Source organism: Mirounga leonina, unplaced genomic scaffold, assembly GCF_011800145.1.
Source record: "Mirounga leonina isolate KUSES-001 unplaced genomic scaffold, KU_Mleo_1.0 Mir_94, whole genome shotgun sequence".
In the NCBI taxonomy this organism is placed as follows: Eukaryota; Metazoa; Chordata; class Mammalia; order Carnivora; family Phocidae; genus Mirounga; species Mirounga leonina.
In genome coordinates, this window is record NW_023270855.1 from 33,237,671 (window position 1) to 33,264,893 (window position 27,223).

General features: G+C 41.6%; 2 protein-coding genes across 9 annotated transcripts in view; one reads left to right on the plus strand and one right to left on the minus strand.

Moving 5' to 3' along the window:
* The window catches only part of PXK (PX domain containing serine/threonine kinase like), a 109,468-nt gene that overhangs the window by 17,025 nt on the left and 65,220 nt on the right, over positions 1–27,223 (minus strand). For 3 of the 7 annotated variants that reach the window (XM_034996729.1, XM_034996728.1, XM_034996727.1), the window contains one exon: positions 16,957–18,238. The exons of 2 other annotated variants lie outside the window; for them this stretch is intronic. In XM_034996729.1, coding sequence (XP_034852620.1) covers positions 18,021–18,238 — 218 coding nt within the window. In that variant the 3' untranslated portion in view covers positions 16,957–18,020. Of the gene's footprint in view, positions 1–16,956; positions 18,239–19,504; positions 19,542–27,223 lie in introns of those variants that run through there. 2 more of the 7 variants (XM_034996731.1, XM_034996730.1) reach the window with 1 other exon arrangement.
* On the plus strand, positions 10,937–16,297 carry PDHB (pyruvate dehydrogenase E1 subunit beta). Of its 2 annotated transcripts, XM_034996735.1 has the most exons (10): positions 10,937–11,021; positions 11,101–11,154; positions 12,655–12,762; positions 12,854–12,916; positions 13,017–13,052; positions 13,184–13,469; positions 13,882–13,992; positions 14,526–14,617; positions 15,327–15,468; positions 15,753–16,297. In XM_034996735.1, the coding sequence occupies exons 1-10, from the start codon at positions 10,980–10,982 to the stop codon at positions 15,896–15,898; spliced, it is 1,080 nt and encodes a 359-aa protein (XP_034852626.1). In that variant the 5' UTR covers positions 10,937–10,979; the 3' UTR covers positions 15,899–16,297. The 2 variants fall into 2 exon arrangements, with proteins under 2 accessions (XP_034852626.1, XP_034852623.1); XM_034996732.1 differs by lacking the exons at positions 10,937–11,021; positions 11,101–11,154 and adding an exon at positions 11,215–11,931.

Here is a 27,223-nt window from a genome sequence, read left to right on the forward strand (position 1 = left end):
TAAGACTGGTGTTATTAATTCAGAGACATCTCTTCCAACCCAGTATTATAAATAGGTTCTAATATATTAAACAAAATAGTTTTCCTTCAGCTAAAAAAAACATTTTTTTAAATCTAGTCAAGTAATCAGCATCAAAATGTTTGGGATGCTAAGCCGCGCCTGGAAATGAGGAGTTGTATCCATCCTTTAAAAGTTCACGGTACAACGTGTGGGTGAAGCTTTCTGGGCAACCTTTCCCTCTTTCAGCCTTTGCTGCTGCGAAGCCAAAATCTGGGCTCTTAGGCTGTTTTGCAACCCACAGAAAATGTGGCTAAGGCCAGAGAACAGACGTATTTATACTTTCGGAGGCCCCACTTTTCACGAGTCACGTGGCTGCCCTGACACGGGCTTCTGCGCCTCCTGCAGTTTGCCGCCGCCAGTCAAGTGGAGCGGGCGCCCTCTAGGGCTGAGCCTCGGGAATAAAACAGTCACCGCCACGTGGGAAAGGGATTGGGGGAATTCACCTGGATGGCTTTTCCTCAACAGCTACGCTTCTAAAACTTCCAGAAACTAAATTCTATCAGGGCAGTACCAGAAATAACCCAATGGACCAATGCGTGTGCGTACGAGTGCGTGCATGCGGACACACCCATAATATCCCCCTTTAAGACCCCAAAAGTTTGTCCCATTCAAACAAGGTTCATTACAGCATTGTTTGTAATGGAGAAACTGGAAATATCAATTTTTTAAAAAAGAAATATTTAAATCACCCTTTGTTTCTTTCCCTTGCTGATCACTAATCCAGATATTCCAGTTTTGCTGATTGCTATTTCAATCAAAATTCTATCAAGATTTTTTTTTGTAGATGCAGATAAGCTGATTGTAAAATAATTTTGAAAAAGAAGAGTAACGTTGGAGGACTTACACTGTTCGATTTTAAAAACGATTACACAGCTTCAGTAATTAAGACTATAATATTGAAGGGATAAACATAGAGATCAATGGAACAGAATAGATAGTCCCAACTACAGACCCATACAAAACAGTCAATTGATTTATGTACAAAGGTGTAAAGTCAACTCAATGGAGAAAAGATGGCCTTTTTACCAAATGACGTTGAAACAAATGGACACCGTCTGCAAAAAAAGAAAACTTGAGACCTAAACCTCACACCTTAAAGAAAAATTAACTCAAAATGGGTCATTGATCTAAATGTAAAACTATAAAACCTTAAAGGGTTTTTTTTATGATTTTATTTTATTTTTTTTGACAGAGAGATAGAGAGCACAAGCAGGCAGAAAGGCAGGCAGAGGGAGAGGGAGAAGCAGACTCCCCACTGAGCAGGGAGCCTGACATGGGGCTCGATCCCAGGACCCTGAGATCATGACCTGAGCCGAAGGCAGCCACTTAACTGACTGAGCCACCCAGGAGCCCCTAAAACTATAAAACTTTAGAAGGAAACATCAGAGAAAACCTTTGCAATCTGGCATTAGGCAAGGAGTTCTTAGATAAGATACCAAAATGTGACCCATAAAAGAAAAATTTGGTAAATTGAATTTCATCAAAATTTAAACCTTTTTCTCTACAAAAGACACTGTTAAGAAAATGAAGAGATACGCCAGACTGTGAGAAAATATTTGCAAGTTAGTTATCCAACAAAGAACTTGTATCCAGAATATATATGTAACTCAACTGTAAGAAAATTTCAAATGACCTAATAAAAAATGGGCAAAGGATTTAAACAGGTATTTCATCAAAGATGACATACAAATGGCCAATAAGTCTTTGAAGAGATGTTCAACATCATTAGCCATTAGGGAATGCAAATTAAAACCATGATAATATCGCTACACACCTAACAGAAAGGCAAAAAAGCAAAAAGAACAAACAAATGATACTACCAAGTGTTGGTGAGGATATGGAGTGGCTGGAACTCTCATACACTGGTGGTGAGAATACAAAATGGTACAGCCACTCCAGAAAGCAGTTTGACAATTTCTTAAAAGTTAAATACACACACCATATGACCCAGTAATCCCAATCTCACACCATAGAGAAATACCAACATATGTTTACACAAAACTCCGTTAAAAAAATTTTGTATTAGCTCTATCCAGCATTGCCAAAAACTGGGAACAATTCAAAAGTCCCTCAACAAGTAAATGGATAAACCAGCTGTGGTACATGCATACAACAGAATACTACTCAGCAAGAACAAAGAATGAACTATTTTTTTTTTAAAGATTTTATTTATTTATTTGACAGAGAGAGACACAGCGAGAGAGGGAACACAAGCAGGGGGAGTGGGAGAGGAAGAAGCAGGCTTCCAGCGGAGCAGGGAGCCTGATGCGGGGCTCGATCCCAGGACTCTGGGATCATGACCTGAGCCGAAGGCAGATGCCCAACGACTGAGCCACCCAGGCGCCCCCAAAGAATGAACTATTAATATACATGGCAACTTGGATGAATCTCAAAGGTATTATGTGAAAGAAGTCAGTCTCAGAAAGTTATATACTGTATGATTTCATTTATATAACATTCTGGAAAAGGGAATAGTATGGCAACAAACACAGATTAGTGGTTATTAGGGATGGGAGGAAGGAGTGGGCTTCGTGAGGACGGTAGGAGGGAGTTTTGGGGGTCATAGGACTGTTCTGTATCCTCATTGTGGTTGTCAGCTTCAAAACTCATAGAGCTGGACACACACACACACAATTTTACTGTATGCTCACTTAAAAAAAATATTTTTAAAAAGCTAATCTTCATGTAAACAAAGGGAGATACAGTCTTACATGCTTATACGCAAGTGGTCCTTCTTGTAAATACACAGAAGAAATGAGTCATAGTGGCTGTTGAGGTGGGGAGAGGAAGCAAGGTATCCAAGGTGGGGGAGGGGAGGGCAATTACTTTATACCTTCCTGTACTTGAGTTTTTTTTCCTATAATGAAATAAATTTCCTACTCAAAAATATTTTTGAAATTCAAAATAAAATATAAAACATAAAGGCATATGGATATATGGGAAAGAAATACATAAAAATAATAAATAGTATTTTGATCACAACTGAGATTTATTATAAATCTTCCTTTTATTTTTAAATCTCATGTTAAGCTACTACACATTCTCCTTTCCAGGCATTTTTCTAACCACATACATACTTTTAGATAAAATTGGGATTATATTTCAAACTATTTTTATTCTGCTTTTTTCATTTAATATTATTTCATAAATACTTTTGCATACTATTTAATTCTTTAAAGATAGAATTTCAGGTATTATGTAATATTTCAACATCTGGATATACCCTAATTTATCTAAGTATTTTCCCAGATATTTAAATAGTTGAAAAATTGTCCTACTATATGAATATTTTCACATAAATTAATCAAAAGCAACCAAGATTTAAGAGGATAAATCCTTACAAGTAGAATAACTAGGCCAAAGGAATATGGATATATTATAATATGTAAACACCTTTATTTGTATGTATGAACATATTTATTGGAAGGTTCTTGAGATCGACTAACAAACTGTTTTCCAGAAACACTGGAACAATTAATACTGTGTATGAGTGTCCATTTCCCTGAACCCTTACAAGTATTAGATAAACTTTGTTAAATCTTTAGTAATTTGAAGGGCCAAGAAATGAGGTCTCATCGATGCTTTGATTTCTATTCCTTTGGGTATGAGTGAAGTCAGACATAATTCATGGTTTTGTTTTATTTTTTTGACATAATTCATGTTTGCTAGTCATTTCTACTACTTTGTGAAGTGTCTCTTCACACTCTTTGCCCATTTTCCATTGGGATATTAGTGTTTTCTCCTTATTTCTTAGGAATTCTTCATGTATTAAATATTTATATAAATTTATGCCGTTTCTGTGACAAAGATTTTCCCAGTATGTTATTTGGCTTGTAATTTTATGAACTATGTATGTTAATTAACAATCAACTAAAGTAATGTATTCTCATTATTTAAAAAATCATACTACATAAAACGTATAAAAAGTAAAACATTCCTTGATCTCTATTATTCAAATTCTACCCTTCCACCATTTAGCTTCTCTTCACAATTTCTCATGAATTCTTTCAAAACACTTTTTTTATGAGTATATATATTTATTCCTGTATTTTATTTAGACAAATGGGATTCCATTTTCTTAGTTCATATCTAACCTTGCTTGGAGATTGTTCCCAATAAGAACATATGATATATACGTATGGATCCATACATGTAGGTCTGCCTCATTCTCCTATTTTTATTCTTTTAACAGAAGAATGATATTCCATGGAGGAGATGTAACATGCTTCATTAAACCAGTTCCCAACTGATGGATATGTGAATGCTTCTAGTTTTTCACTATTTCTGCTTTTTAAAAATTTCTTTATCCAATATTCATTTGTATATTATATTTTGGTACAGGGTTTCCCAGTTTTTGTAACCTGTGAGGAAAGATAAGATCAGTTTCATAAAAATGTATTTATAAGATATCATAGAAACCGGAGACATTGCTGTTGATAAAACAGTAATAATCACTAATATGCCACCTGTCCCTGGAGACAAAGCATGTCTTCTCTGCTTCATCCTGAGGGAACAGAAGGAGACTTTCATTCACTGAGACCTTACATGTGAAGTTTGAATTCTGCTGTGATCACTTTCCTAAAAGAGGTTGACAGACGATAAGCCCATGGAAAGGTGTTCAACATTGTTGGTAATCAAGGAAATAAAAATTAAAACCACATGATATATAAACCCACAACCAACAGGATAGCAAAATCTTAAAAACTGCTATCATCAAATGTTGGTAAAGATTTGGAGCAACTTAGTTGGTTAAGAGGCTGCCTTTGGCTCAGGTCATGATCCTGGAGTCCCAGGATCGAGTCCCTCATCGGGCTCCCTGCTCAGCAGGAAGCCTGCTTCTCCCTCTCCCACTCCCCCGGCTTGTGTTCCCTCTCTCTGTCTAAAAAAAAAAAAAAAAAAAAAAGAATAATGTTATAGGAATCACACTACCTGATTTTAAGAATTACAATACAGCTACAGTTATCAAGACAGTATGGTATTGGAGGAGGAGGAGGGACAGAGATATAGATCAATGGAACAGGACAGACTCCAGAAATACACCTACACAAATTTGGTCAAATGATTTTTTTACAAACATGCAAAAACAATTCAATGGAGAAAGTAGTTCTCTCAACAAATGGTATTGGAATAATTGGACATACTTAAGGAAAAAAAAATCAAAGATCTCAATCTAAACCTAAATCTTATACAAATTTTAACTCAAAATAGATCATAGATCTAAGTGGAAAAGACAAAACCATAACACTTTTATAAAAAAGGAGAAACTCTTTGTATGCTGGTGCTAGGTAAAAATTTCTCATATATGATACCAAAAAGCATAATCCATAAAAGGAAAAAGTTGAAAAATTGGACTTCATCAAAATTAAAAACTTTTGCCCTGTGAAGTAACCTTACAGGATGAAAAGACAACCCATAAACTGAAGAACATATTTGCATATCACGTATCTGACAAAGGACTTGCATACAGAATCCATAAACAGTGCTCTGAACACAACAGTAAGAAAATAATCTCAATATGCAAAAATCAGTCAATGAAATAGACCACATAAACAGAATGAAGGGGGGAAACTGTGTGGCTACAGAAAAAGTGTATGCCAAAATTCAACACCCTTTCATGTTAAAAACATTTGACAAACTAGGAGTAGAAGGAAACCACTTCAACATAATAAAGGCCATATATGAAAAACCTACAGCTAACATCAGCTAACTCAATGGTGAAAAACTGAAAAATTTCCCTCTAAGATCAGGAAGAAGACAAGGATGCCTGCTTTTGCCACTTCTACTCAACATAGTATTAGAAGCTCTAGTCAGAGCAATTAGACAAGGGAAAAAAAAAGGCATCCAAATTAGAAAGGAAGACATAAAATCATTTCTTTTTACAGATGGCATGATCTTATGCATAGGAAATCCTAAAGATTACACACACACACACACCTGTTAGAACTAATAAACAAATTTAGCAAATTTGCAGGATATGAAATCAGGACTCAAAAGTCACAGTTGCATTTCTATACACTGACAATGGACAATATGAAAAGGATATTAAGAAAACCATTCCACTCATAATAGCCTCCAAAAGAATAAAATAATTAGGAATTAATTTAACCAAGGAGGCTAAAGATTTAAACACTGAAAACTACAAGACATTGCTAAAGGAAATTAAAGAAGATACAAATAGGGTGCCTGGGTGGCTCAGATGGTTGGGCATCTGGCCTTCGGCTCGGGTCGTGATCTCAGGGTCCTGGGATTGAGTCCTGCATCGGGCTCCTTGCTTAGCAGGGAGCCTGCTTCTCCCTCTGCCTGCCACTCCCCCTGCTTGTACTCTCCCTCTCTCTCTCTCTCTCTGGCAAATAAATAAATAAAATCTTTAAAAATAAATAAATAAAGAAGATACAAATAAATGAAAGATATCCTGTGTTCATAGATTGGAAGGTTTAATATTGTTAAGATGTCAATAGCACCTGAAGCAATTTACAGATCCAGTGCAGTCCCTATCAAAATCCCAATGACAGTGTTAGCAGAAATAGTAAAACCCATCCTAAAGTTCATATGGAATCTCAAGGAACTCCAAGTAGCCAAAACAACCTTGAAAAAGAATAACAAAGCTGGAGGACTCAACTTCTGATTTCAAACTTACTACCAAGCTACACTAATCAAAACAGTGTGGTACTGGGGCGCCTGGGTGGATCAGCTGGACGTCCGACTCCTGGTTTTGGCTCTGGCTGTGCTCTCAGGGTCCTGGGATTAAGCCCTGCATTGGGCTCCCTACTCAGCAGGGAATCTGCTTGTCCCTTTCCCTCTGCTTCTCCTCCTCCTATCTCTCTCTCTCAAATAAATAGATACAATCTTAAAAAAAAAAAAAAGTGCAAAAGAATGAAATTGGACCCACCATTACATCATATATAAAAATTAACTCAAAATCGACCAAAGACCTAAACATAAGAGCTAATACTATAAAACTCTTAGAAGAAAATATAGGAGAAATGCTTCATGATATTGAATTTAGCAATGATTTCTTAGATATGTTAAATCAGAAGCAAACGGAGACCAATCTTGAAAATTCCCTGAACTGACAAAACCAGCTTCATCATACAAACAAAGCTTCATTTAGTTTATTTTGCAAGGCTAACTTGATCTGGATAATTTCTTGCTTGCGTCCCTATAAATGAAAAGCAAAACTTGAACTGTTTCCCAAGGTTAATATGAAAATATTAACTGAAATATCACTGGAAATTGTAATATTATAACCAATCACCATGAAGAATAAACTCACTGCTTTCTCACTATATAAACTGCTTTATAACAATATACTCCTAAGACTCATGTCATGTTTTGGTTTGAGGGCTCCCAGTTTATAAACTGTCTTTTTGGTGTGTGCACAGTAAGTTTTTACTAATTACTACTTCAGTGATTCATTGGTTTTACTTGGGCTATTTTGAATCTTTGACAGATATAATACCAAACGCACAGGCAATAAGAGAAAAAATAAGTTGGACTTTATCAAAATTAAACACTTTTGTGTAACAAGGGACACTGTCACCAGAGTGAAAAGGCAACCCAAGGAATGGGAGAAAATATTTGTAAATCATATATCTGATAAGGGATTAATATCCAGGTTATATAGAGAATTCCTGTAACTCAACAACAACAAAACAACTCAGTTGAGAAATAGGCAAAAGACTTGGATAGCCATTTCTCCAAGACATACAGATGGCCAATAAGCACATGAAAAGATGATCAGTATCACTAATCATTAGGGAAATGCAAATAAAAACCATGATGAGATACTACTTCATACACATTAGGATGGCTATTAACAATTAAGCAGAAAATAATAAATGTTGGTGAGAATGTAGAGAAATTGGAACCCTTGTGCATTGCTGGTGGGAATATACACTGGTTAATTTACGATGGAAAACAGAATGGTCATTCCTCAAAAAAATTAATCATACTATTAACATATGATCTAGCAACACCACTTTTAGGTATATACCCCAAAGAATTAAAAGCAGGGACTCAAATAGATATTTGTACACTAATGTTCATAGCAGCATTATTCACAAATCTAAACGTTGAAAACAACCAAAATGTCCATCAACAGAAGAATAGATAAACAAAATGTGATATATGCATACACTGGAATATTATTTAACCTTAGAAAAGAATGAAATTCTGAGACAGGCTACAATATGGATAAACTTTGAAGACATTATGCTAACTGAAATGAGCTAGTCACACACACACACACACACACACACAGTATGATTTCACTTATATGAGGTAGAGTAGTCCAATTTATAGAGATGGAATGGTGGTTGCCAGTGGCTAGGGGAAGAGGGGAATGGAGAGTTACTGTTTAACGACTAGAGAGTCTCCTTTTGGGAAAATGAAGAAGTTCTGGAGGGGTGTCTGGCTGGCTCAGCGGGTAGAGCATGCGACTCTTTTTTTTTTTTAAAGATTTTATTTATTTATTTATTTATTTATTTATTTATTTATTTATTAGAGAGCGAGCGAGAGAGAAACAGCATGGTAGAGGAGAGGGTCAGAGGGAGAAGCAGGCTCCCCGCTGAGCAGGGAGCCCGATGTGGGACTCGATCCCAGGACTCTGGGATCATGACCTGAGCCGAAGGCAGTTGCTTAACCAACTGAGCCACCCAGGCACCCGAGCATGCGACTCTTGATCTCAGGGTTGTAAGTTCAAGCCCCACGTCGGGTATAGACATTACTTAAAAATTAAAAAAAGAAAGAAAAAGAAAAAGTTCTGGAGATGGATGATGGTGGTAACTGAACAACAATATGAACATATTAAATGCCAATGAACTATATGCTTAAGATGGTAAATTTTATGCATGTTTTACTAAAATAAAAAACAAATAATCTAGTTAGAATATGAGCAAAAGACTTGGACACTTCGCCAAGGATGGACAGCAAGTAAGCATGTGAAAAGATGTTCAATAATCATTAACCATTAGGGAAATGCAAATTAAAAGTCATGAGGGACACTGCTACACATCTATTACAATGGCTAAAATAGAAAATATTGGTAATATCACATGCAGGCAAGGATCCAGAGCAACTGGATGTCTCATACATGGCTGGAGGTAATGTAAAATGGTATATCCACTTTGGAAAAACACTTCGATATAATCATACTGCTCAGTATTTACCTGAAGAAATGAAAAGTAATGTTTACACAAAAACCTATGAGCCAATGTTCATTGCAGCTCTACTGGTAATTGCTAAAACTGGATATAACCCAAATGTCCTTCAAGGGGTGAATGGATAAACATACAATTACTTAGCAATAAAAAGGAATGAAATGTTGATACATGCAACAACTTGAATGGATCTCAAGAGCATCAGGCTGAGTGACAATAGCTGATCCCAAAGAGTTACATATTTTATGATTCCATGTATAAAACATTCTTGAAATAATAAATTATAGTGACTGAGAACAGATTAGTGGTTGCCAGGAGTTAGGGGTTGGGGAGGGTATGACTATGAGGTAACATGAGGGAGGTACTTTGTGGTGATGGAACAATTCTGTATTCTGATTGTGGGAGGAGTTACATGATCTGTACATGTAATACACTTCTATAGTATTATACACCCCCACAAGAATGCATATGAAAACTGATGAAAGCTGGATAAAGTCTCTAAATGAGTTAATAGCATTGTATCAGTATCGATTCAGGGGATTTGACAAGGTACTATGGTTATACGAGACAGTGGGCAAAGATAGGTGAAGGGTACATGGAAACTCTTTGTACTAGTTTCACAATTTCTTGTGACACTTAAAGTCTTTCAAAAGAAAAAACTAAAAGAAAGAGGAGGGGCGTCTGGCTGGCTCAGTCAGAAGAGCTTGTGGCTCTTGATCCCCGGGTCATGAGTTCCAGCCCCATGTTGGGTGTAAAGATTATTAAAAACATAATAAAATTAAAAAAAGAAAGAGTAAAAAACTATTGCTATGCTCAACAACATGGATGAATATCCAAAACATTTTGCTGAGCCAGACACAAGAGTACACATCATATAATTCCTTTTATTTCAAGTTCTAACACAGGCGAATTAAGTTACAGTGATGGAAATCAGATCTGTGGTTGCTTGTGGGGTGATGTGTGGGGAATGACTGGGAGGAAACATTGAGGGAACTTTCTGAGATGATGGGAATGTGCATTTTACCGTGTCTAAATTACACCTAAAAAGGAAGGGGGAGTGAAAAGCCCTCTTAATAAATCTCGTTTGAAATGACCAAGCAAAAAAAAAAAAAAAAGATTGGTCAAGCCCATAGACGCTGAAAATTTTGGATGAAGGACTTTCTGACGACTGACAACCCAAACTGACTTGAGGACAGCTGGAGATTTTAACAGTAACCACCTGAGAGGGTTCCTGTGAGAACTAAATGAGCTGTAAAGCACTCATCACAGTGCCTGGCACACTGCAGGCGCTTAATGCGTCAATGAAAGCTCTGGTTCGCGTTCTAGGCAACGGACTGTGCGCGGTCCCGGGAAGACCGGGCTCATGCATAGGGTGGTTAAGTTCCTATCATTAGAGTGTGCGCAAGCGACACCTGGTGCCCTTAGGGTTTCAGGGCCCTCAAAAGGCTGACCTAACTCTTAAGGTCCCTGCAGCCTTAAGTCGTGTTCCAAAGAGGCTGACTTTCGGTCCCCCTGCTTCAAGCACCAGCACTTACGGAGGCGTCCCCGGCGCGCAGCGCGCACTGCAGCAGCCGCCCGCTCCCAAGGAAAGACAGCGGTAGCACCACCCAACGCGCCACCTCAGCCCCGCCCCTCGGCCCCTCACCCCTGAGGGAATGGGCGGGGCACGCAGGCGCCGCGCCCCGCCATTGGCCCGAGCTGGCGGCGGAGGTGGGGCCTAATTCGACTGCCGCCCGGCGACGGCTAGAGGACACAGTCAAGATGGCGGCAGTGTCTGGCCTGATGCGGAGACCCCTTGAACAGGTAGGCGGCGGCACGCGTGCCTCCGCGCGATCCCTGCCCACCTTGCGTCCCCTCTCAGTGTCCTCTCTCTCTCCGCCAGGTCTCCGGGCTGCTGAGGAGGCGCTTCCACCGGACGGCGCCGGCGGCGCTGCAGGTCGGTGGCCTGGACCCTAGCCGGGGCAGGGAGGGGCCGTCGATCCCGCGGCGGAGGCCGGGGGCGCGCCTGCGCCGTGGGGAGAGGGACGGCAGCGGGCCCTGGAGTCGGCGGATTCCCCTCTGCTGCGACCCAGCGCTGGACACACCACCAGATCAGCCCCGCCAGGCTCACTGGCATCCGTGGGCGGTCTGAGTACACTAGACGCGACGCTGCTTCCCTCACCCTCCTTTTAAATTTTTTACTGTACTAAAATACACATAACCAAATTTACCATTTTAAAGTGTATATTCGGCGGCGCTAAGTCCGTTTACTATGTTGTGAGACCATCGCCACCATCCGTCTTCAGAACTTTATCACCATCACAGTCGGAAACTCTACGCCTTAAACAGGAACGTCCCGTTTCCCCCTAGCTCCTGGTAACCTCTGTTGCACTTTCTGTGCCTGTGAATTTATCTATTCCTGGTACATCCCGTAAATGGAAGCCTACAGTGTTTGTCCTTTTAGGTCTGGCTTATTTCACTTAGCATGATGTTCTCAAGGTTCACTCATGTTTGTAGCATGTGTCAGAATTTCATTTCTTTTTTTAAGGCTAATACTCCATCTTATGCATATACCACATCTTGTTCATCCATTCATCTGTTGATGGACATTTGGGTGTTTTCATCTTTTGGATTTGTGAATAATGCTGCTAAGAACATTGGTGTGCAAGTAGCCGAGTCCATGCTTTTATTTCTTTTGAGCATCTACCTAGAAGTGGAATTGTTGGATCATATGGTAATTCTGTGTTCAACCCTTTGAGGAATTTCCCACCCCTTTTATTTTACTAGAGGATTCTTCCAATCTGTCTAGTAAAATAACTTGTAGATTCTGAAGGTAGTGTTTGGAAGTGCCTGGTACCTAGTGAGTGCCCCAAACATAGTCTTATATAGGCTTCCTTAACAGTTCTCTGTCCCACACTAAACCAAGTGCGGAAATAAAACAACCCAGTATAATTTCTACTTAGGGAACTACTTATGAGCTGGTCTGCTTAGCAAACAGATTTTGTTAAGTTTAGATGCACATCAAGAAAAGTGTTCAGTAAACTTCTCATTAACAAATCCAGTCAGGCTGTATGATAAAAATGTTACTTTTGGAATTCTTTTAACTTTTTTTTTTTTTTTAAGATTTTATTTATTTGACAGAGAAAGACACAGCGAGAGAGGGAACACAAACGGGGAGTGGGAGAGGGAGAAACAGACTCCCTGCCGAGCAGGGAGCCCGATGCGGGACTCGATCCTGGGACTCCAGGATCATGACCTGAGCCGAAGGCAGTCGCTTAACCAACTGAGCCACCCAGGCGCCCTTCTTTTAACTTTTAAAGAGAAGCCTGTTCTAGTGATAGTTTTTATATTGTATGCTGTAGGCAGCCTAGGTAATTATAAAAGGAGAGAATCTCAGTAGTATCTGAAATAATTCTGTAGTAATCTTTGTTGATTGTTTTCTCCATACCTGTGACAGGTGACAGTTCGTGAGGCTATAAACCAAGGTATGGATGAGGAGCTGGAAAGAGATGAGAAGGTATTTCTGCTTGGGGAAGAAGTTGCCCAGTATGATGGGGCATATAAGGTAACCCAGGATACATGAAAGCAATATAAATTGAGGTGGCTGTTAGCCCCCATATACATTTAAAAGTAATGAGATCATTGTGTAATTTTAGGTTAGTCGAGGCCTGTGGAAGAAATATGGAGATAAGAGGATCATAGACACTCCCATATCTGAGGTAAGCCTTCCGTCAGGAAGCATACCTTTCAGGGGCATGTTAAAGTGTACACTGTTCTGATTTTTATGGATTTTCACTTGTGTTTATGTTTTACTTATAGATGGGCTTTGCTGGAATTGCTGTGGGTGCAGCTATGGTATGTAATCCTCTTTATGAATCTCATCCAAAGAGATTTAACATGACCTTTTAAAAACACTGAATTTTGGAATGGTTGCCACTTTTTATTGCTTTTTAGTTTTTTTAAGATCTTTGTTTTTGATTTGACAGGCTGGGTTGAGGCCCATTTGTGAATTTATGACCTTCAATTTCTCTATGCAAGCCATTGACCAGGTTATAAACTCAGCTGCCAAGACCTACTACATGTCGGGGGGCCATCAGCCTGTGCCCATAGTCTTCAGGGGGCCCAATGGTGCCTCAGCAGGCGTGGCTGCCCAACACTCACAGTGCTTTGCTGCCTGGTATGGGCACTGCCCAGGCTTAAAGGTGGTCAGCCCCTGGAATTCAGAGGATGCAAAAGGACTTATTAAATCAGCCATTCGGGATAATAATCCAGGTCAGTAGAGTGACCCTTAGGTCTCTTTTGAACCTTAAAGAACTAAGTTGAAATCTTTGCCTGGAAGGAAGCCGTTAAAGGCTTCTAGTTAGGCTTAGATATATCATATAAAATGTTAATTAATGATTTACAGATACAGTAAAGACCGTTTTAAAAAAGGTGTTTTTGTTTTTGCTTTTCTGAGTACAAAGGGGCCTGTTAGGTATCTACAACGCTGGTTTAACTACAGTAGATAAAACGAGGACTGACCAGACAATAAATGCCAGCACCTAAATCATCCTCTCAGGGCTACTGGACACAATAGATGTGAGGCTTCCTAATCGGCATGGTGAAACTTTTCACAAAATGAATGATAGTGTTGTATATCCATTTGGTCATGTAGTCACTTCTGTTAAATATTTGTATTTTGCAGTGGTGGTGCTAGAGAATGAACTGATGTATGGAGTTCCTTTTGAATTTCCCTCAGAAGCTCAGTCAAAAGATTTTCTGATTCCCATTGGAAAAGCCAAAATAGAAAGGCAAGGTAAGAGCGCTTATACATGCTTAAATATTATTTGTAATCTAGCCCCTGTATTTATGTTGGTGAAATTCATTCCTTTTTTTCTTTTTTAAGAGGTGGGGGAGGGTTGGATGGAGAGGGAGAGAGAATCTTAAGCAGGCTCCAGGCCCAGCGCGGAGCCCAACTCGGGCTCCATCTCACGACTCTGAGATCGTGACTTGAGCTGAAATCAAGAGTCAGAAACTTAACCGACTGAGCCACCTAGGCACCCCTGATCAAATTCATTCTTGAGGTTACTGCCCTTTACTTTGATTAGGAAATTAGAGGAGGAGTTCAAGTTAAGAAATGTGTCATGCTTTGCTCCTACACTTGTGCTTTCCTAATTCTCAGTCCAGTAGATTTGAGTTTCATCTCTAGGAAGGCTGCCACGTTCCTCACCTCCCTGGAACAGAGCTGAGTTGAAGATTTTACAAATGAACAAGAGCCACAGTGGCTGCAGAGCAGTACAACATCTTCAGTTTCAACCTGGCCTCTGATCTGTGACCACTTTGTTTCAGGGACACACATAACCGTAGTTTCCCATTCAAGACCTGTGGGCCACTGCTTAGAAGCTGCGACAGTGCTATCTAAAGAGGGAATTGAATGTGAGGTATGTGGACATTCACTTCTTAAAGAATCAGAAAGTTTCCTTTTAAATCTAAAACCCAGAAACAGGAGTTTGAATTCTGTAACAGGTTAACTAAGTGTAAAATCTTGCTTTGACACTCAGTTCTGCCTCTGCTTGAAACTGGGAAGCTTCTTGCTTTTCAAATACCTAGCTTTTTACCATGTAGGTTCTAGCTCTGTTAGAGTAGTACCTGCTTTCTCAAGTTGGGATCCCGCCTTGGAGCTGGAGGTCGGGAGAGGGGCAAACTAGAAATCAGGGTCTAACTCTTTCAGGTCCAGGACCTACCGCTCGCAGGTTACACTTGGGCAAGATCCGTACCGTGAATCTCAGCCGCATCAGCTGTAAACCAAGGAGAATACGTTTACTGTCCCATCAGGGTGGTTGTGGGAATTACATGTAGTGTAGCACCTGGTGCACGGTGAGCAGTCAGTTGGTAGTTATTAGTTGTTTTGACGAGAAGGAAGTTAAAGCCCAAGAGGATGAGTGAATTCTTAACAGAACCACTTGTGGTAGAAGTAAAGACTTATGTTTTAATTACAATTTCCCATTTTACATTTTGTTCTTGAATAGGCAGATTTGATTTTCCCAGACCCAGAGATGAACAGGAGACAAAGAGGGGGTGGTACTATGGGCATGAGACGGTATCTGTGCCACGGTGACTCTGTGAAGCGTATCTGTATTGTCTGCTCAGGTGATAAATATGCGAACCATCAGACCAATGGACATTGAAACAATAGAAGCCAGTGTCATGAAGACCAATCATCTCATAACTGTGGAAGGAGGCTGGCCACAGTTTGGAGTAGGAGCTGAAGTTTGTGCCAGGATCATGGAAGGTATTTCAGAGAAAATGGTTCTGGAATGCTCAAGCTGTAATAAACAGTGTGTACCTGGATACTGGATAGAGATCAAAAGCTAGGGGTGGCCAACAGTCTTAACTTTCAACTTGTCACCTTGGCATTTTTCCTTTGGCTAAATATTCTTAAAAAGCCAGAAGGAGTCCCGGTAATTAGTATTCCTTTAGATTTTCTCTCCTTTGGAGAGCCATACCTCCTGTGGGAAGGTGGTGGTGCTAAGTGGCTTTTCTTGCCTCTCTCAGTTGCACCTCCTTCTCTTCTAGGCCCTGCATTCAATTTCCTGGATGCTCCTGCAGTTCGTGTCACTGGTGCTGATGTCCCTATGCCTTATGCAAAGATTCTGGAAGACAACTCTGTACCTCAGGTTAAAGACATCATATTTGCAATAAAGAAAACATTAAATATTTAGTTTGGACTTGAATTTCAAGTCATTGGGATTTACTTAAAATACTTGCTGTCACTTCACCTGGATCGTACTGTAAGACCTTAGGATTCATAAAGGTATCCCTAAAGCAACAACACAAATGTTTTTGTACTTGGAAGAAGTTTAAATGTGCTTGTATGTGGAAAAATTCTTCTCTCCTGCCCTAGACTCCATGGGGGTTTTTTTGGTCTATTACAGTTAGCATGTTCTTTGAATAAGGCTAATATAAAATTTTATCCTCTCACAAGGACAAGGTATGAATGTGGCAGAGTTCTACAGAAAGATGTATCCAAAAATGACAACTTGTATGTAAAGATGAAAGCTATTATCTACATTTGCTGTTAAGATTGTTTTGATACGGAATAAAGGAATTCCTAACTATGACTAATTGTATTTTTATTTTTTTAAAGATGTTTATTTATTTACTTGACAGAGAGAGACACAGCAAGAGAGGGAACACAAGCAGGGGGAGTGGGAAAGGGAGAAGCAGGCTTCCCCCTGAGCAGGGAGCCCGATGCGGGGCTCCATCCCAGGACCCTCGGATCATGACCTGAGCCGAAGGCAGACGCTGAACAACGGAGCCACCCAGGCGCCCCTAATTGTATTTTTATATTCTTGAGGTAATAAATGTGGGATGGATGGAGGTCTTAAAATTCTGCTAAGAATTTCTGTTAAGAAATTAGTGACACTAAATCACCTAAACTGCCATCACACTTGTAACAGGAACTTGTCCACAGACTCTTCAAATGCCCAATTGTAATAGGGTTCCCTTCCAAATTAAACCAAAATTCATGTCAGGTATTTTTCCTATTGCCGAAAAATAGACATTCTGCCATATGCTGCCTTCTTTAGAAGTTGAGACAGAAAAGACAGGTTTAAATTAGTTATAGAAGCAAACAAGGGGTGCCTAATTTAAATAGCAAGACAGGATTGTTAGCTTTTAGTAATTAAGAGAGAAAAGATGACACAAAAGAACTACTCCATGAATCTATTCTTTATAAAAATTCCCACTTCAAAGGCCTAGCCAAGCTACAGACAACACATTTTCTTCACATGGTTTATTTTAATAAAAAATACAGCTGAACATTTATCACAGATTAAATGAAACTATACACAATGACATTCTCTCTGCATAGTAACCAACACTGATGTGTGTACTTGAATTTTTAAATGGATTACTGATAATCCTTTAAAGTGCAATTTATTAAAGGGTTTAAGCAAATCATAGGATAAAGGATCTAATAAATGAGTAACATTAAAAAGATATATTTGGATAAATTTTTCAAAAATCAGAATTGATTTCTATAGATGCCAAATTTACTTGTGTTGTAATAATAACTCCCCACAAACCACAAACTTGACTTTATTGCTGAGGATTAAGGAGATCCTCTGATCGGCAAGAGCTTTTCCTGATGTTTACATTTTCTGTCCAATACACTCTAACTAAAAGGAACTAGGAGTCTAGAGTGGTTGCTTTCACAGCCCTGAGTTCTATAACCACAATGGTATTCCCGTTAGAACCTAGAGAAGGTTCCGGACTAGACTTGCCCCTGTCTATCTGAATGGGAAAGGAAGAACTCAGTTGCTTCTCTCACTCTGCGACATAACTATGCTTTGGACTAGAGTGTTAATAATGTCCAAGACAAAATTAGGTAGCAAAAATGGGAGTTATCTAAGAACCAGAAAATGCTTTATAGAGAAATGAGAGGAACATTTCTGGGAGCTGTCTGACAGGTTGGGAGGGATTGCAACCCAAGGTCATTCACTGCTGTGACTGAACATTGTCACTGTTTTTCTGTCCGTTTCCTTCAGCTGGTGACAAGGTTGACTCCAATATGCTGCTATCCCCAAAAGAAGCCCATTAGAGGATGAACCAGACTCCTTTAAAATGGTAATAAAGGAGCAAAATATTTCTTAAGGCAGAAACGCCAGCCTGACTTTATTCTACTTGAATATTTCCCTCTTGAGAAGCCTCTTGCCTGAGCATCTGCAAAAGAGTCTGCGGCTGTCCTGGCTCAGCAATCATTCATCTGGAAAGAGTACTTCAGGGATTGGAGGTGGGAGGAAAAAACAAAGAACTTTTCCCTCCAAGTGTAAACACGAAGCTTTAGCCGATCTTAGGAGCACTATGATCACAGGTTTCGGCTTTCCTCAAAGTTCCCTTTTGGAAATTCTGGATGGAGCTGAGTAAGGCCCCGCGGCTCACACCGTTCACAGCCTGGGGCAGGAGCTGTGTAGGCACCTCTGGGCTCGCAGGAAGCAAGGGAGCTGCTGGTGGTGGAGGTGGAGGCGGAGGCGGAGGCGGAGGAGGTAAAGCGGCCGTCCCTGGGGGGTGGGGGGAGGAGAGGGGACAGTGAGTATCATCTCTCCCAACACCCCACACACATGCTACTGCTCAGTCTCGGGTAGAAGAGACTTGGATGAGACTGCAAATGTGTTCCCCCAGAGGGACCAAGCTACGGTACTGTACAGTTTTTTAAAATGCTGAACAAGAAAGCTAGAAGCATCAAAGGGGAATTAATTCAAGGTTGCCATTTTCCCCAGATAATAGTCATCTAAGACTGAATATCACAGATTACATGAAACTATACACAGTGACCTTCTCCCTACGTAGATGAGGCTCTAACTCCATTTCCAAATTTTAGCAATGGTCCCAAAAGAAAAGTTCCATCAGCTACTTTAGGCAGGTCCAGGGCACCTACTGAGCTAGCAAGTAAAGACAGACATTTGTATGCACAGAGTTGGACTACCTGAGTATCAATTACTGATAAAGGATGAACATTTCTTTAGCTGCCCCAACACACACAATATTTGAAGGATGTGATTTAATAGAAAATGACAAAGCACTCAGGATTCTAGGCAAGGAACCAGTGCCCGCTGGGTTAAGGGTTCCCCAGGGGCGCGTGTCTCAATTTTCTATTAGGCTGCATTAGAGAAATATAAGATGCTAATAACTGTTAACAGTGCAAGATGGGGGGCAGAGGGCTCTCTCCCTAGCAATGGTATTCTCAGGGAGGAGTCTTCCTCAGCACCTTCTTTCCACTGGGGCCTAACCCAGGAACAGAATCGAGCTACAATAACCCTACATCTTTGCTGAAGCATCAGGAGAGACTCTACCCTGGTGGGCAAGGAGAAGGAAACTGGACACGTATCTAAAACTTCCCTTAGCTTCCAGGCACACGAACATGTGGCAGTTGAATATTATAATTTTGAATCGACGAATGAATTACTCTCCTAGGACAAAATAAAAACTGAGTACAGCCAAAGACCTGCTTTAAAGAACTTGCTGGTGCCACAGAGTTACCTGCCCCATTACCTATGAACCTTGCAGCTCTCGGTGACTCCTGTGTCTGTTTCTAGCCTTAGCCTCGGCCCCTCCTAGGGCTACATAGCGAGACATTCTGTTAGGCGTTCTTCCCCTCTAACCTGCTACTGAGCTGTGGTGGTGGTAACAAGTAAACATACCAATCACCACTTGAGTTTCTGTGGATGAGTGGTTCAGGGTCACCAATCAAATACTTAGGTAAGAGCATCCTTTTTACCAAGGGTGACACATAACAGTTCGAAGTCTTGTATTTCATAGAAAACCACTTACCTTCCTTACATCTTTTACTCAAACCTAAGGCAGCTGAAATTAAAAAATCACATAGATACACACATTCATGCTCTGCAATCTCAGAATTCTCAAATGATGAAAATATAGCAATATGAATAAACATTAAATACAGACAAATGAACAAAATGTAATTCTCACTGGTTCTATAGAGTAACAACTAATGAATGAAGTTCTATTGCATTTTCTGCCAGGCTGGCTTATGGAAAAATGTTCCCAGCTTTATGTTACAGGGTTACTAAGATAAAAAGGACTTTAAACCCACAATGATTGCTAAGGTGAGAAGAGCAGGGAGAATAAGCGTGCTAGAAGGGGGTTTTGGAGAGTGGCCAGTGAAATCCCAGGAGGAGGGGGGTGTCTCTGAAGGCTCTTGGGACTCAACAGCAGCACCAAGAGCTCCCAGAGGAGCCGCAGGTGCTGATACCCCGCAGCGCCACCCAATGGCCAGCATCTGGGTTTGACATTCCGTACCAGAAGGGGCTTCAGTTTCTGCCTGCCAGCTTTGTGCTTTGACCTTGGAGAAAAGTCACTGCAGGTTACAAGAAAGAAGACAGGCTCTGGGCTGCAAGTGCTAAAGGCACAGAGCAAGCCATCCAGAGACCCGTTACCCCTCCAGCCCGGGATTCTGGGTGGCTAGAGGTGGGTCTCAGCGGCTGGACCTGGATAGAGAACGAATCTGCTTGGTCCTCATGAGGAGCCGACCCTCGACTTTGGCTGCGTTACCAGCCACTCAAAAATTAAAAGTGCAAATTGACAATCTCAGAGTTTGGGAGGTGGGGGTGGTGCTCAGTACATGGATCTTTATTTTTCCGAGTAAAGGCTGAGACTGTTTTGGCTTTAAAAATGAATCTCCTTGAATATGTAGGTAGCATAAATAAATACATGGTCCCAAGTGTCACCGAGTAACCCATGCTTATGAAGCAAAGGAGAAGTGGGGGTCTGTGCAAAAGGAGACGCTGCTCATCCAAGGGTAAGGAGCAAGGTCACCCTGATGTCTGCCCCCAGAGGGCCGGACCAGACCCAAAGGGCCTATCTGTCCCATGAGGCCCAATTTCCTCACTGGGCCTGCGACAACTAGGGCAGATCTTCATGTGTACAACCAGGGCAAGACAAGACCTCATCTTGCCAGCTCAGAACACTCTGGAAGTAGGGAGGAAGTCCCACAGTCAGAAGGTCAGGAGTGGAGGAAGCAAGAACACAGACCCAGGGACTCAGCCTCTGACTATAGGCCCCATCAGGGTTTTTTGGCCTTTTCATTTTACATTCTCTATAGTCCACAAGCTTCCTTTGAAGATTCGCTGGGGCTTAAGCTACAACATGTTCTAACAGTTGGCAATATTGATAGGGGCCCAGTGCAGAGTTGGCTATTGTGCCCGAGGCCAGCATGAGTGCCACCGACTCGTCCCTGCCAGCAGGTACCCAAGCCCTTATCTCTAGGCCCCAGATAAGACCAGACAGATTCCATTGCTAACTAACTAGAATTTAAATAAAAATTTGAAGGGAAAAAAAAAAAAAGGTTGGTCGCTAACTGAATTCTCCCTGCTTTGAAAAATATTGGCCTGCAAACCCAGGATGAGGGATGTTCCAAAACAGTTCTCTCCCATCCTACCTACTCTTAGACAAAAATCCCAAAAGCCAACTACTTTACCCTCCCCAGAATCCCATCCACCAAACTAAGGAGAACCTGGCAATCCAGCAGAGGCCCTGGAATGGACCACAGACCGCTGCAGGAAGAGCAAAGGTTCGATCTAGGGTGGAATGCCTTGCTAGAAACATCCTCACCAGCCTCAGCAAAAGGACACCGGGGGGGGGGGTGCCCTTTCTTTGGGGCCAGTTTTAGCAGTGGGCCATCTACAAGTCTCTGTAGGTCTGAGTTCCTTTGTGGTCCGTGAACGGAAGTGGGGAGACCATGGGGCCACCAGACCAACACCAGGACCTGCTAGCCACCCTCGAGAGGGAACAGAGAGCAGTGACCTCAGGAAGCAGGCAGCCCCCCCAGCTCTTGCCAACTGCCTTTGTATTTTGTAGATGAGAAGGCTGCACTCATGTCCCAACTCAAGAATTATTAGGGATGCTTTAAAGAAAACTGTTTTCCCCAACAGTTATAAAAGCCAGTGAATTATCTTCCTGAAACCAAGAACTCAATCGGCTAACACTCTTTCCCTTCGTCAGAGTCATAGGGAACCAATATGTTTGCTGCACTAAGACTCTGGGATCCTGTTTTCCAAAACTGAAATATACCAAAATGCCATGTGGTTGATTTGCAGTTTTAGAGCTGTATTTTAAAACTACAATCAGAGTGGAAATGAAGATTTTGAAGGTCATGGTGAAAATGAAATGAATGTAAATGAAGTCACTTGGGTGCTTTTTAAAGATGCTGTATTTCATTTAAATGTTCAGATAAGGAAATTGTCCCAAATCTGCTTTCCCATTTGTTCATCACTTCAGTGATCTAGATGCACTGGGGCCCATTTCACATCCAGAAACAGAGCATCTTTAAAGTTAGAGAAATTAGTATAGCTTACTTTACCGAAAATTCACGTTCAAAATGGTGCATGCTCTACTGAAAACAGCAAAGAGAGAGAAAGAGAAAGAGAGGGGACATAAGTCATTATTCGATTTTAGTGTCATTTAATCAAATAGTAAAAGAGAGCAAAATATTAGTCTGAATCACCTGCTGATTATTCTCACTGCCAAACTAGGATCTACTTCAGCCCGCAAAATGCATTGGTTTCTAAACACAACCGTGACCCTTTTAGAACAGGGCAAATATGCTAATACAGTAATCAGAGAGTCAATATGCTAATAGAGTTGCCAGAGAGTCACTTTCCTCTTCATACTTTTTTCTATCCCTCCCCCCTGCCACTTGGGTAGGATTTTTATTTGTTTACAAGCACAATACTCACTTCAGAAGACCAGTGAAGGTTTTAGTTCTCCCCCAGCCCCCGAAAAGTGGAATGGGTACAGGAAGTGTAATTAGTTCTATTGCTAAATAAGGACAGTTTATCAAGAAGGGAGAAAAATTAGAACCCATCACTTTTCTCAATCGAGTCTTCTATAATGTACAATGGAGACGGGTCTTTTTAAAGCTGGGAAGAGCAAGAGCACAGGGTAAGTCTAAGGTGAAACAGCGGCACGTGGCCCCTCCCTGAAGGCCACTGGGATCTACAGGCTGAATTTCCCCAGTGAGTGACATTTGCTTACTTGTGACTATAAAACCATTAAAAAGAAAACAAGCAAGGCAAACCTTGTTCTTGTCTTCCTTTTAACTGACTAGATTCCAGGTTAAATGTGAAGGATAATGCTTTCCCTGACAGTGAATCCCAGAGCTCCTGATGAACGAAGAGAATCACTTCATCTGGGGAGGGGCTGAGAAATGAGGCCCACGAGGTGCTGGGCGGGCTGACCACTCACAAGGGGCCGATCTGGAAGGATGCTGAGGACACTGCCCTGAGCCACCTCCCACACCAGCCTTACCCCCTTGGGCTTGGATGTGGGGAAGGAGGGCTGAAAGAGGGCAGGAGAGCAGAGCCAAAATACTCTTCAGAGAAGCACTGAAGGCAGACCTGTTTGTCCCAAAGATGGCAACTGGTTTGTGTGTGTGTAGGTTTCAAGAAAAAGAGGCAATTCTTATGGCCAGAGACACGGATTTTGAGCCAAGAATGGGTTTCAGACTTTCACCCGGCCAGACACATTCTGGAAACTCCCAACATTCTAAATAAATCTCTCTCTTTTTTGTGCCTTATTTATTCTTAACCATCCTTCCTATTATTCAAGCTTTCGGTCACTCTGTGCCCATAAGGCTGTTTTCCCTCCTCCATCTCTCTAGATCTGAAACGTTTCTCTCTCTCCACTCATCCTTACACACTGAGTTTTCTTATAACTTTTTTTTTTTAGATTTTATTTATTCATTTGAGACACAGAGATAGAGAGAGAGAGCATGAGCAGGGGGAGAGGCAGAGGGAGAGGGAGAAGCAGGATCCCTGCTGAGAGCCAGGAGCCCGATGCGGGACTCGATCCCAGGACCCCGGGATCATGACCTGAGCCAAAGGCAGATGCTCAACCATCTGAGCCACCCAGGTGCCCCTACACACTGAGTTTTCTATAAATTGCCAGCTCGCTCTCTCCAAAATGACTGCTTTAAATTATAAGCTGCGAGCCAAAGGGCTAGAATTCTCTTGCAGGGCATTCATAGCTTATACTTAATAGCACGTTACTGCTTATAAAGCTTTGTGATGACCTAATAAAGACCAGGAATTCTTTTAGAAGACAGCTTCAAAGGATGGAAATTACTTGTCCAAGGTCTTAGCTGCAAAGTGGCAGGGCTAGGACCCACACCCAGGGTGTTCCAACTCTACTTTCAGGGTTCTTTTCAGGCTACTGACCAATACTTAACAGCACACACCCTGCAGTGTACCCAAGAGAACGGGCACTCGATCAAAACCGGCGGGGTAAATGGGCAAGGTCAGAACCAAGTTCGGATCCTGGCTCTAGCGTCCCCCACTTGTGTGACCTTGGTCAAAGTCCTTTAACCGTTTCTTTGCCTTTAAAATGGAGCTTTAGTAGAAACTACTCTCATTGAATAGGAAGGAATTCGTGAGGATTAAATCAAATAACGCCTATAAATCAAATAGAACAGTGCCTCGCACAAAGTAAGTGCCTAAAATATGTTATCTAATTATTAAGAACAATAATAATTTAGGGTCTCCTCTTACTTAGCTTTCCCAAAACACTCTTTTGCAAACCTGTTTTAAAAAGAAACCACACACAGGCGCCTGGGTGGCTCAGTCGTTAAGCATCTGCCTTCGGCTCAGGTCATGATCCCGGGGTCCTGGGATCGAGCCCCGCATCGGGCTCCCTGCTTCATGGGAAGCCTGCTTCTCCCTCTCTCCCTGCTTGTGTTCCCTCTCTCGCTGTCTTTCTCTCTGTGTCAAATAAATAAATAAAATCTTAAAAAAAAAAAAGAAACCACACACACAATAATTGCAAGACAACAGGCCTGTCTGCTCTGAAAGAGAGAGTGGAAGGGCGTACTTGTGGGACCTTCTAAACCACTCAGTTCTAGGAATACAAATGTAAACATGAGCTAGTGATATTTACCATGAAATAAGTCAGGATAAATAATTTTAAAGCTCTTGAAAGAGTGACCTTCCAGAAGTAGGAAGCATAACCTTTAACAGAAAAGAAAGGAATGTTCTCACTGAAAATAGAAGGATTGCAGCAAAAGTTTTAGAGAATCCCACCCCTCCCAAAGGAATCACCAGCAGACTTAGGGAAATGATATTTCCCCCAACTATCTGGTAAGGACTTCAAGAAGAGGTGCCATGGCACGAGGTGCAGTAAGAAATGGGAGAGACCCCAGCCCTCACCCAATTGCTGGAAAGAGCTCCTGAGAGTGAGACCTCTTCCCTTAGAAACATCTGTTACTTCTCCCATACTGAGAGTCACGGAGCCTAAGACCACTGTCAGCTATCACGAATGTGGTTAAAGCTGATGCTTTCAGGAAGGAAGACAATGCGGTCCAACTGAACTTGCCTAAGTTGATCTGTTGCTGAGCAAACAGGGTCCCCAGTGGATTTACAGTATGCTTGATTAGAAGAGACTGTGAGATGGTCTCCCCTTGATTCTGACCTTTTTGCCTTTGACAGAGGAGGTAGCCAATCCCCGGACATGTCAACTGACTCATCCAAGGTCTCCCAGTAAGGAACAGTGTAGCAAGGGCTTACTGTACGCCAGGTGCTGTTCTAACCCCATACACATGGAATGTGCTGGATCCTCTAATAACGCCCGTAGGCAGGCACTGTTATCATCCTCACTGACAAAGGGGAAACCGGAAGCAACAGGGAGGCCAATAGTCTTGTCCAAGGTCCCAGAACTAGCAAGTGTTCGTCCTCGAGTTTAGGTTCCCCGGCCCAAGGTGTAGTTCCCAAGAGCTCCCAGATTGAGTTGTGTTTGAGATGCTACCTTGAGCAGGAATTGTTTTTTGAATCCTAGTCCTTAAAAGTGAAGACTTTTCCTTCCTTTCTTGAGAAAACTGCTTTCATCATGAAGCTGTAAGACACTATTCTTGACTTGATTCCCAGATAAGCACACCTCTTTTTTTTTTAATTATAAACTTGGCCTAGAAATAAAGACATAAATTGGAGTAAATGTGATTCCAGCAACAAGATGGGCAGCGTGCAGTGAAGCAGCGAGAAAGATGAGCCCATTGAGAAGCCTGGCCTCCTGTCCTGGAAGGAGGGACCAGTCTAAGCAGGGGCCGACCAGCCAGAAGATGCCACCCCTAGGCTGGGAGTCTGCTCTCACCCAGCAGAGGCCTTGAAGGCAGAGCAAGCCCAAGCAAACCTGCAACACGGATTTACCGAGCAGCAACCACGGCCACAGTAGCATGAAGCTGCTACCTCTTTGTGGCTCCCTCATGCCTTGCACAGAACCGAAGCTGGTGGACTAGTTTTTCAGGTGGAGATTCTCTACTGAAAGAGGGGAAATAGTGGGAGGAAAAAAAAATTACCACGGTTGGACCCCAAGGAAAGCATTTGCTTAATTATATCTACCATTTTGGAGCTCTTGAGAGGCACTGGCAATGTGACTCCACACGAGCTAGGGCCCTGTCTGTCTATTCATCCCTGTAGCCCAGGACCAACCACAGTGCCCAGCACATTGCAGGCTCTCACTAAACGCATCCTGAATAACCGAATGACCGTTTAGGGCCCGAAATGCTGGGTCGACAGGCAAATGCTAGATATCATTTTTAAGAGATGCATTACAGTAAGTGCCCAGAAGAGGTCAGAGTAGAGTCTTCAGGGCTGAGACACCACTTTCATCAACAAATAGAGGAGATAAAGGAAAGGCGCTAATATTTGCTGCCAGGCTTTGTGCTTGGGGCTTCACATATGTTTTCCCTCTCAACTCCCTTTCAGAATAGGTACAATCAAATTCACAGTAACACCCCCTTCCACTCCCACCCACCTCAACGTTTTTCCAACATTGCCTCTAATTAACAAAATATTCCCCTTTTTCTTCTCTCATTCTAAAAATTTTCTCATCTCATGCAAACCTGCTATAGTAGAGATAGCTTCCATTCAAAACACAGGTAAATCACGAAAAAATCCTAATAGATTGAGAGAATTCCCCAAGGCATTTAAAAATGAGAACTGGCAGTTAACTTCCCAGGACCACATCTAACGCACACAGTAGGTGCTCTGTATGACTAAAGACACACCTCGTGTATTAAAGAAGGGTTTATGGATTCTCACTATTCATTCTCTCAATTTCCTTCAAATGTCTAAGTGGTGTGAAATTAATATCCTTTCTTCCAGAAAATGGCTGAAACATGATCTGGGCAGTGGAGTTCCAGAAATTTCTGACCAGCCTATAAACAAGTCACCCCTGCACAAGAGAGAGAAGACTATATTCTCTCTTGAACAATATTTGAGGGCTTTCTTGTAAAAGCTGCTCACAAAGTCAGGCAGGGAAAAGAATATCATTCCCATGAACCAGGTACTTTGTTTCTCAAAACGGGTCCTGGCCCAGAACACTCGGCAGCACGCCATCAGTAAGAGGAGACACCACCAGCCAGGAGTAAGCTGTGCAAACTATTCCCTTTACACTTGCTTGTCATTTTGTCAGGAAGGTCAGTTAGAAGATTTGAGAGCAGGTGGGTGAGGTTCTTGGTAGCTCCTGGGTGCTGCCTTAAG